We start from the raw sequence: 11,096 nt of genomic DNA, 5'->3' as shown, positions 1-11,096 counted from the left end.
GAGCGGCGGCGGAGGAGGAGAAGGAGGAGGAGGAGGAGGAAGGCTCGGCCGCCGCCGTGCCCTGCCCTGCCCCGCCGCCGCCCGCGGGGGAGGCACGGACCCCCCGGCGCTCTCGGCCGCGGCTGGAGCCGGCCCGGCGGGGAGCCCCGGGGAGCCAGCGGCCGCGGGCGCGGAGCGAGCCTCAGATGCGTCTGTCACACAACCCCGGCCGAGCTATTTAAAGTAACGGGCCTCGCCGGACTTTTGTCTCTGCCTATTTATGAGTCCCCGGGAGCTGGCAGGCGCCGCCGGGCAGCGCTAGGAGCCGAGCCCGCAGCGCCGAGCCGGGGCCGGCGGGGGCCCGCCCGGAGCATGACGGCGATCCGGGCGCTCCTGCTCTGCTCCTGCCTGGGGCTGCTGCGCCCGGGGGGCGGGCAGCCCTTCCTGCGGCTGCGACCCTCGCCCAGCGACAACCTGCCCGTCAAAGACATCGTGGAGCACCCGGATCCCGAGTACGACCCTAAAGAGCAGGACCTGGACGAGAGGACTCTGAGGAAGAAGCTGGGTAGCCATTTCGACCCCGGTTTCATGGCCGTGGCCGTGCCGGGACCGACCAACGCCTCGGGCGCCGAGGCGGCGGCGGCGGCGGCGGCGGGGCGGGGGCGGGCGGCGCTGCCCGCCGAGCTGCGGCGGTTGGAGCTGGGACCGGCCCAGGGACCGCGCCTCAAGGTGGGCAAGAAGGCGCGGAGGAAGGTGCTGCAGTGGCTGTGGGCGTACACCTACTGCCCCGTCCTCTACACCTGGAAGGACCTGGGCGTCCGCTTCTGGCCCCGCTACATCAAGGAGGGCAACTGCTTCGCCGAGAAGTCCTGCTCGCTGCCCGAGGGCATGTTCTGCAAACCCGTCAAGTCGGTCACCAAGACCTTCCTGCGGTGGCACTGCCAGGGCTGGTCCAGCCAGAAGTACTGCACCTGGATCCCCGTGCAGTACCCGCTCATCTCCGAGTGCAAGTGCTCCTGCTAGCCGCCCTCGGCCCCTTGCACTGCCGCCTTCTCGCGTTTGGATCATTCGGGGGCTTCTTTTCTTTTAATTTGTTTTGTTTTGTTTTTGCCCCCACCCTCCCCCAGCTCCGGGTGGGGGAGGAACCGGGGGGAGGGGGGGGTATTATTTTTACTTTTTAATTTTTTTTTTTTTCCTCTCTCTTTTGGACTTGTTTTAATGTTATTTTATTTGAAAGGGGAAAAGCGAAACCCAGGAACTGCAGGGCAGGCCAAAGGCACAGTAAAGCACTACAATCAGATGTCTATTTTTATACGTATATAGCCTTCTAACAAAAGGAAAATAAAAAAAACTAAAAAAGAAAAAAAAAAGGAAAAAAATTACCAGCCGTGTAAATAGAGAGATTTTAAAGGAAAGGGGGGAAATCGCAGCTGTTTTTTTATTATTATTATAATTATTATTGTTATTATTATTATTATAAAGACATAGGACCACATTTTAAACCCATCCCCACAGAACCTTGAGCACTTCCCTGCTGAAGGGAAGGGCAGAAATTTCCTGTAAAGATGATTTTATCAAAGGGGGGGGGGGGTAAAAAAAAAAAAGAAAAGAAAGAACGGCAGCATCCCCGAAGACGGTTGTTTCTCTGTGCTGTATTATTTTTTTTGTCTTCTTCAGACCTTGTCACTGATGTTTGAACTAATTTGCCAAGCTCTCTAGGTTGTTTTTTTTTTTTTAAGTGTATAACGATTAATTAAGGAGGAAATTTTAAAGAAAAGTACAAATCTATGAAAGAGTGGAATCGTTTTGTTGTGTGGGAATACATATAGTCATGTAGAGATGTTAAAGGAAATTTTCTGTGTACAGTTTATTTATTTTTAACGTTTGTGTATAGGAAAAAAAAGCTAGAGATTATGCCAGAAACTATTGGAAATGTTTACTTGAATATTCCTTTAAAAACATATCAATGTAAATATGAGCTATCACTGATCAAAACATTTTTAGCAATAAACTCTATCTTTGAAGAAAAACCCTGTGCTGCACCCCGGCTCCCTGGGAGACCAGCGGAGACTCGAATTCTTGCTTGGAGCAGGTGATGAGTAAAGGGCTTTGGCTGGGCCACGCTGGTGTAAATCGCAGAGACGCCCTGAAGGTTGGTAGAGCTCCACTGGCTTACACCTCTCCGGGATCCTGCTCTGGGTTTTATAACCTACTGGGGAGCAAAAAAGGAGAAAGAAAAAAAAAAAAAAAGACAGGAGAGAATTGGCTCGTAACACATAAACGAGCTGTGATGTCCTGGACAGGAGGTGTCATCTGAAGTCCTTGGGAGATTCCTGCTTCGTGTCGCCTGTCTTGGGCTCCCGCATGCTCTATGGCTCTTGGATTTGGCTCTCCCGCTGGAGGAGGAAGCGGTCGAGGTTACCGCCCCGGCCATCAAAGCGCCTGACACAGCTTGGCAGCCTCGCGTGTGTCAGAACAAATGTTTTTTTCTCGGCTGCCGCCACTAGCACAGGAGGGAAGGATGGAGACGAGCCCCGTGCCCAGCCCTGCTGCCATGACGGAGCCCCGGGGCTGTCATCTCTGCCGGGTGCGTGCTGGGGTCAGGAGGATCCTGCAACGGTGATGCATGCCCTCAGCTTGCTGCCCTCGTGTGCCGGGGGGCCAGTGGGATCCCCGGTTGTCCCGCTGGAGCTCATGGAGCCAGGGCAAGGGGGAGACGGGATGGCTCTGCACAGGCTGGCTGCCGGCAGCCCGGCCAGCTGGGGAGGAGCCCGGCACTGGTGAGCGGGGGCACTGGCAGTGCAAGCCCGCTCCCGAAGGAGATCTGTCTGTCTGTCTGTCATAGAGCTTGGAGCGGGGCCCTGACAGGCTGCCAGGCCATCCCCCTGCGTGCTCCGCGTGGGCTGCCGGTGCTGGAGGGGAAGGTTTGGCCGTTCCCTCCGGTGTCTGAAACGCGCCCGGCATCCCCGAGGAACAAACTGCTGCCGAAGGCCCTTGCCAGTGAGGAGCCGCGCTCCGCCAAGCCGTCTGCGGAGAGGCAGGGAGACCCCGTCCCCCTCCAGCTCGGCACACAGCAGAGGAAAGTGGCATGACGTCGAGCCCGTGGGAAGGCGCCGGGACCCTCTGAGGGGTCTGGCTCGCATCTCTCCATCTTCCTCCGAAGGGACGGCACTCCGGCGAGCCCCCCTGGAGCAGGCCTGCAGAGGCCGGAGGTCATGCACAGATTGAGGCCAAAACGGGGTCAGGGCGTTTCTAACTGGCATGGTGGGGACAAGGTGAGAGGGACAGTGACATCCAGCAGCCGACGTCCCCGCAGAGCCCTGCGGCCACTCGCTTGGCCCCGCATGAGGAAGCAGGTTGGCTTTTCCACGCGTTCGTCAGCGAGGGACCGGGGAAGGGGGGGGGTGGATGCAAAGGGCAGGGTGGAAAAGAGACCTCGGCGAAGGCAATGTGCAAAACATCAGGGGCATTTGGGAGAGGAAGGGGAAAGCTCATTTTGCAAGAGGAACAACATCTGTGGTGTGGGGGCCGAACATCTGTAGGAGGGAGCATGGGGGGAGGGCATTCTGGGAAAATATTTCTGACATAATCCCAACAGTATCTGGTGTGTTGGGATTTGGTTACAAATGGCCCTCTAACGTCTTTGTGCGTTTTGTTCTGCTGGTTCCAGGGGCACACAGAGACCCCTGCTTTGTGCTAACCTGGGAAATAAACCATTCGCTGGGCTCAATGGCTGAGTTCAGTTGCGCGGGGAAGGGGGGGGGTTGGGAACGGGGAAGGCGAGATTTGTGTGAACTCCAGCGAAAACCAGCCTAAAAGCCTCCGTGCCATGTGCTGGAGGAAGGAGGGGGGCTGCCCCTGTCTCTGGGGAGAACTCAGTGGTCCCGCTTGAGATGACGGCTTGTCTGGAGGCAAAAGCAAAAGAGCTGAGTGCCGAGGTGCTCGGTGCTGGCAGGGGTCGGGGAGCAGAGGGCAGCCCTGTGGGGTGTGTGCTGGCTCGCTGGGCCCTGCCTCACCAACCCGCCACGGCGCTGGCGTGCGGTGACCTTGTGCCGACGTGTGGTCACCTCGTGCCGAGGCACTTCCTGCTCTGCTGCCCTGGGAGGCGATGAGTCGGACGTGTGACGGCCAGGCCATGGGTGTGATGGCTCTCCTCATCTGCTGAGCCTCAAAGGAGTGAAAGACAAAGGGGAACAAGCCTGGTTCTTTGGTGCGGTTATTTCATTGTCTCCCCAAGCTGCTTGTGATTAAGAGACAAGCTGGGGGGGGAGGGCGAAGGGGGCAGAACAGGCAGAACCAGCAGAACCCCGAGATGTGGTGGGTGCCAACTTCTGAAGACATGGGTCTTTCCCCTTGTGCTCTGGGGCGATGGCCTCGGAGATGGGCCTGGAGAACCAAGGGTGGGTGGCATCCTCTAGGTTGGGTCCCATTTGTCATCACGTTGGCAAGAGACGTGCTGCGGCCAGACGCTGACAGGCACACCCGCTCCTGGGCACCCAGCCGGTCCTCCTCCATTCACCCGGTATTTGCAGGGTGACCATGTCCATGCCCTGTGAAGCCACAGTGAGGCATGCACTTTGCAGTCTCCCTTCTCTGCGCTGAGTCTTGGGGCTTAAGCAGAAGGTGGTTAGCAGGAGGATCAGTGCTTTAACCCCTTCTTCCTTCAGGTAGGGCAGAGCGCACATGGCAGAGGAAGCTCCATGGGACCTGATGGCTGCCCCATGTCCTGCAGGCCCATGTCCACTAGCACGATGGGGAAGCAAAGGTGGCTTTCCTCTCCACAGCCAGCACTGGCCAAGAGCTCGCCTTCTCCAACACCACGTGCTGTGCTAGGGCAGCTCCCTCAGCTGGATCACGTCCTGATTCCTTCCTTGTAGTCCCTACAAAGTCCAGCTCAGAGCAGAGAGTCTCTCTCTCAGGTCCGCAGAGGTCTCTGTCTCTTCATTCTGTGTGTCAAGGCCCTTCTGTCAACTGGTGAATTGCTCTCCCATGCACAAACCCCAGATTTAGATGATCTTGTTTGTCTTGGGAGAGAGCACGAGCTCAGGATGGCTCCTGACACTTGACTGAGTGGTACAGAGGCGCTTTTCCATTCATCTTTCACATCCCAGTTTGGCTTTGGCACCAGCAGCAGGTTAACTCTTTTGTCTCTGTTGCCAAAGGGTATTTCATCCCTATTTTCCCATGCCACCTCACCCCGTTTAGCTCTGGTCCCCTCAGCTAAGGCCAGTCTCCAGGAATGCAGTTTCTGTCGGCGCGCCGGCTCTGCCAGGGTGACCCAGATTCACAGGGACAGAGCTCGCAGATGTCTAATGCCAGCTCTTGAGATATCTGACTCAGGCCCGAGTGATGATCTAAGCCCATCACTCATCGTTCCTAGAAAGGCAGATGAATGGTCTGGAGGCAGTAATCGGCCTCCTCAAACTTCCAAGCCCAGGCTAAACTGGGACTTTTCTCAATGTGCAAAATTGTGCTCGTCGCCTTCCCTGGCGTGAGCATTTGCTGTCACTTGCCTTTGCAGCACAGCATGGCCACCAGGAGCTGGCAGGGAAAGCCAGTCTCCCTGCACGCCCTGCTTGGTCCACCAGCAGGTCCCCGGTGAGCCTATCCTGCTGACCGTTGCTGGTCAAGAGCTCCAGCTGAGGTGGACCTGCCTCCTCCAAGCACCCCCAGCTCCTCGTTTGTCACCACGATGAAAAACATGCAACAATGCTGAGGTTAACAGCAGCAGTACAGGCCAGGGTGGAACATGCTGACCGCAGCCATGCCCCATGGGGTGAGCATACATGGGTTCTTGTCTCGCCATCTCCCCAGGGCTGCGGGTGTGAAGTTGTGGGGTCTGCTTCCTCTGTGCAAGACCCACCTCAGGCTGCCTTTCTCTCCGCTCCTTTGCAGTTCTCCTTAGCTGCCCATGTGTATAGTAAACCCAACCACATGCCCAGTCCCTGTTTGGTGGAGCTGTGCCCTGACCCCCTCACCAGCATGCGTGTGAGGGGATGCAGGGAGTATCTAGGGCTTCACTCAGTGTCACTCCAAAGGTGTCAGACGGATTGCTGGTTCATCTGCAAAAAATGTGCATGAGCCTCCCTTCCCCCTCAGTGATTAAAACCAAACATTAACAGCAGCACCATCCAGGAGACATGGTTGATCTTCAGTGTTAGCTGTTTGGTATTCTGCTTAAAAATGTCAGACACCCCGTCAAGGAGAAGGGACTGCATCATGTGGCGCCTGGGAGCCCAATCAGAGAGGCAGAGCCATGAAGAGCAAATCACGACTAGCTGGGAGGCAGCACTCGCAAGCCGACCATTGGCTAAAATGGCTCTTTCAGGCGGCTGGTGAATGAATCCATTCACAAAAAAAGCAGGGCTAGTTTGCAAACAGCAAAACAGTCTACATATTTTTTTCGCACTGGATGACTCTGCCAGGGAGACACCCAAGCCCTGAAGTAGATGTGTGGGACGTGGCTGGTGCAGTTGTGCCCAAGCCCAGCATAGGTGCAGTGAATGCAGGAGGACTGATTCTGCCTCTCAGTTTTCAGGCCCTGCCGTTCCTCCTGAGGAGGTTCAATGCCCTGCTCAGAGAAACTCAGCCTCCTGCCAAACTCCCTGGAGCAGGGCATAGACCACCAAGAGCCCACAGACCACCACTGGGGTATGGATACTGCTCTCCAGCATCACACAGATGTCCTTGAAAGGGAGAGGAGCCCTCGCAGAAGGCCATACTCGCAGAGGGCCAAGAGAGTGTGTGATGGGAAAGGCTCCTCCTTGGATCTGGAAGCTGTAAGTGAAGAGCATCTCTTTGGGTAACTGGCAGATCCGGGGCACAATTGTGCACAGAGGGCCTGACCAGGTCAGTCATGTCATGTGCCTTGCTACCTGGTCCTTGGAAACCATTTATCTCCCAATACTGGAGAGCAGAGAGCATGGCGACCAGCCAAGCTCACTGGCCACCCCCATTGGTTCGGATCTGCACCTTTCCCCCCAGGGGAGTCTTACAAGCCACTACAAAAAGCTGGGGCTTTGGAACCAGTGCCGCCAGAGCTGCTGGGGGTCCACGGTAAGGACCCTGGAGCTCCCAGGATGGCGATTCCACCAGCAGCGTACCCAGTGCGCACCATGTTGCAGCTCCAGCGGTGGCTGCTGCGAAGGCGGCAGGAGGCAGAGCTGAGCAGCAGGAACGCTGAGCAGGGAAGCAAAGGCTGCATCTCCGGGTGCCAGGGCAGGACAGCCTTCAGGGGAGCCAGCTCCGCGTCTGGGGTGGGAAGAGAGAACAACGGCGAGCTCCTTGTCATGGATGCTGGCTCACTCTGGGGAGACACGTACAGGTGTTCAGGTCTACTGTCTCCTCAGGGGGTTGTGCAAGAGCCACCAGACCCCCTCTGAGGCTGGCTGTGTCCTCAAGTGTTGTCTGGTCTGCTTCCATCCTGTTTACTGCCAAAAGACACTTTCTCTCCAGGAGATGGTACTAACAAAGGACTGGGCCTCCAGCCTTGGCTCAGTTTATCTACTTTATTGGGACAGGGACTATATTTCATCCTGGAGCCGAGATTAAGCACTGACCTGGACTTGGTGTTCCACTCTTCGCCTGTATTTTAGGAAAGAACCTACTTTTGCCTCCTCCCTTCCCACCAGGAACGGCAGCCAGAGATGCTCTGGGACACCTCTTTGAGCCAGAGAAGGCAGCGTGTGGGTCAATGTGTCGCCATGAAGCCGGACTTTGCAGCCAGTAACATGGGTGGCAGCAGACGCAGCGCTGTGGCACCCAACAGCAGGGAGCCCTTGGCAGGCGCCTTCGGCCCCGGCTGCCGTGCAGCTTCTTCCCGGGAACACGGGGGCGTTGTTCTGGAGGTGCCCCCCCCCCCCCCCCCCCCCCCATCCCGAACCCCGCGGCGGGCAGGGCCGGCGGTCCCGAGCCCCGGGCCACGGCACACCACCGGGGCCCACCCCGGGGCCCTGAGGTGGGGCAGCCCCCCCCCTCGCCGGGGCCTTGGGGAACGGCTGCGACAGGCGGCAGAGGGGTTTGTGGCGCGGGCCTACTCCGGCCCGGCCGCCTGCCGTCTCCCTGCCCCGTCCCCGTGGCCGCCCGGGCCCACCCGGGTGCAGCCACCGCCACCGCCGCCGCCGCCGCCGGGCGCCGTGAGCCGGGAGGAGGGCGCCACCTGGCGGCCGCGCGGGGCCAGGCCCGCCCCGCTCCGCTCCGCCGCCGGGCGCTGCCCGCGGGGGGTCGCTCCCTCCCCGGCCCCCCCACGGCCCCTTCCTCGCAGCCGCACCACCGGGCTCCGCTGCCGCCTGCAGGCCGCTCCCAGGCGGCCACCGCGGCCCCCCAGCCACGCCGCGGGTTCCCCGGTGGCGGGACAGGGAGGGAGGGCGGCCTGGGGTCTGCCCTTGGGGCCTCACAGGGCCTCCCTCACGGGGGGAAATGGCGGAGCACCAGCACCCGCCACAGGGCTCACGGCCTGGAGGCACAGGGAGCCGCCGGCTGCGGGTCCCGCTCTTGCGATGGTGAGGGCACACCGCGAAGCCTTTGCCGGGTGGTCTGGGAGAGGCACAGTGCGGCGGCAGTGGTGGCGGAGGGGACCGCGTCCCGCCGCAGGAGCTGTGCCCTTCCCATGGAGCAGGCAGGCCTCCTCTGGGCTGAAGCTTTGAGCCCGGGTTGGATGAGGCGTGGTGGACACGCAGCAGCTCTCCGGGAAGTCTGCCTTCTCACCGGCCACCGCTGACCCTGGAGGTCCCGTTGGGCCACCCCAGTGGTGCAGGAGCTGCCTTTTCCACAGCAGCAGTGGCAGCCGCCGGCCAGCAAACAGACCCAAGAAGTGCAAAGCCCTCCATGACTTTCCTCCGGGGTGAAGCGAGTTTGTTCTTCATGAGGAACTTTAGCATGCCTTCAATATAAAGGCTTCCCATGGGGACTGACTAAGCAGCCTTCCATCCTCCCAAAGGGAGTGGTGGAAGAAGCACAACCAAAGATACCCTGCGTAGAAGAAAGGAGATATCCTCCATGAATGCTCTGAGTGAAGTGGGATTCGTCTAGGCCCCTCCATCTCTGTTGCCTATGCGCTGAGTGTCTGTACACAGTTGTTGTCCTGGTCCAGGTCCAGCCCTGTTGTCCAGCTCAGTTACTTCAATATGCCTTCAAATTGCTTAACAAATACCACACAAATGTTTCAACCCTGAGAATTTGTACTCTGGGCTCAAAATGTGATTTATCTTCATCTATGCCTGCAAGATTTATCAGCCCCAATTTAGGGAATGGCTGCGCTCTTTAAAGTGTGGTTCTAGTCAGAAAAACCAACTGGAGTCTCCTCTCAGTGAGTAGGACATATGGCCAAACCAGAAGGGAAAAATTGAGAAACGTTTTTCTAAAAAAATCCTTGTTTTTTGGTCAAAAATTGTGAAGCGTGGCTGAATTTAGAAACGTTCGACCAACTCTGTAGCGAGCCAGGAGTCAGGAAAGGAATCGTGAAAATTCAGTCAGGTTTTTTCCTCTGTTCTTCATCAAAATTTCATATTTTGATGCCATTTTTCATCAAAAAGTGCTGGCAAGCACTACGCAGCACATCTGCCTAAGAAAGGCCATCTGCGAACCTCCACCCTTTTGTAATGCGGATGGGAGATGTCTCGGTGGATGCGCGTACACACAAAAGAATAAGAGCACTTGTTCATGTGCTCTGGGCAAGCCTGCTAAAGCATGGGACGTGAGGACTTAATCCTGGGCGTAGAGGAGTGCACTGGTAAATACGGCAGTAATTTCTACTAACGAACCCTGCAGACTTGCAGTTCCAGTCATCGCTACCACGGTTTTTCCTTTCTTCTTGCCGTGACACTGAGCTCCCAAGGGAGGAGGCTGGCTCTGCTGTGCCCTGAGAGTCACTGGAGCCAGACCAGGAAATCCCAGTGCTGAGGACAGCTTCAGAGAACACGGAGTTTGTTCTGCCCTCTTAAAAGGTCTTCAATTCGAACTCCAAGGTGCAGGCCATGCTTAGAAGGACAGGTCCAATAAAAAAAAAAAACCTCTGACAGGGTAAAACCTCAAACCAGGCAGACCAAATCAAGAAATACAAGAAGACAGGGCATTAAATAGTTGTCACTAGGATCTAGAGAGACTAGCGTTGGAACCAGGTGACATCAAGCCAAAGCCATACTGTTTAAATGCACCTTGTCTGGAGGTGGGAAGGCATGGAAGACGAGTGCGGAGACCCGTGCCAGAAACAAATAGCCACAGGAACTGGATTTGTTGTTGGCCGGAAACTTTTTCAGACTGAACTTACCTTGAAACTATACTATTTGTCTATCTGTACTATTTCCCATCAAATTAAATTGTAGCAAAAAAATGTCACGATGGGGCATTCTAGAGGCCTCCTTCAGACGGCATCAGTGCCTTTTGATCCCATTTGAACAGACTCTGTACATTCAGATTATGGTGCCGGTGTGGTCGCGGTAACACAAGGTAAAAAAAGAACCAAAAGGTCCTTTCAGGCTGGATGGTGGATGTGATCCTTTCCCAGTAAGTGCAAGGAGAATGTTTCATTCCTCATCAGCTTGCCTGGGTCAGTATGTTTTTTCCCCCAAAGAAAATCCTTTGTAATTAAGCGTTTTCTGTGCGGTATTTCAGGGTGCATAACAAAAAGGATTTTCCTGCCTGGATGTAGTGTGCTGTTAGATATTTCTAGCTATAGCTCTCAGGTTGGAGGTATGGAACAAATAACTGACCTTTTATGCCCACCATCTTTGAAGCTGGGAGGGTCCCGATTTCACGCTCAGCAGGAAAGGGCACATGTAAGTCTTGATTTAAAAGGTCTGAAATGACTCTCATCATCTCCTCTGGCTCCTTGTCTCATCCAGCTAGTCTCACCTCATCCCGCCTCACCTGGAGTCAGGCACAGGCAGCTGGATCCCATCCGCACCGCCATCCCAGCCATCCCGTGGGTGAGATCATCGGGGCCAGATGTCCTGAGGTGGGGGCTCGAGGGGCATTATCCCGCTGCTCGTACCCATGTCACATAGCACGGCTGTGCAGCTGTGCGGTCCCCCCAGGCCTGACCCAGCCTGGTTGTCGTTCATCCCAGCCGCGCATGAAGCCATACAGGGGTGGGAAGAGGCCCCAGGACTGACCCTTTC

At 56.8% G+C, this 11,096-nt stretch overlaps 1 protein-coding gene across 1 annotated transcript; it reads left to right on the top strand.

The window, feature by feature from the left end:
• Window positions 1-351: 351 nt before the first annotated feature.
• Window positions 352-1,952, top strand: LOC309677784 (noggin-2-like; the record flags this gene model as incomplete). Its single annotated transcript, XM_082490677.1, has 1 exon — window positions 352-1,952. One exon carries the CDS (start codon window positions 352-354, stop codon window positions 1,000-1,002), a length of 651 nt encoding a protein of 216 aa, XP_082346803.1. The 3' UTR covers window positions 1,003-1,952.
• Between the last annotated feature and the right edge of the window lie 9,144 nt (window positions 1,953-11,096).

Source organism: Vanellus vanellus (assembly GCF_965231255.1).
Source record: "Vanellus vanellus genome assembly, chromosome: 14".
Taxonomy (NCBI): domain Eukaryota; kingdom Metazoa; phylum Chordata; class Aves; order Charadriiformes; family Charadriidae; genus Vanellus; species Vanellus vanellus.
The sequence above is the reverse complement of the archived record's forward strand: the minus strand, read 5'-3'. Positions and strand labels throughout refer to the sequence as shown.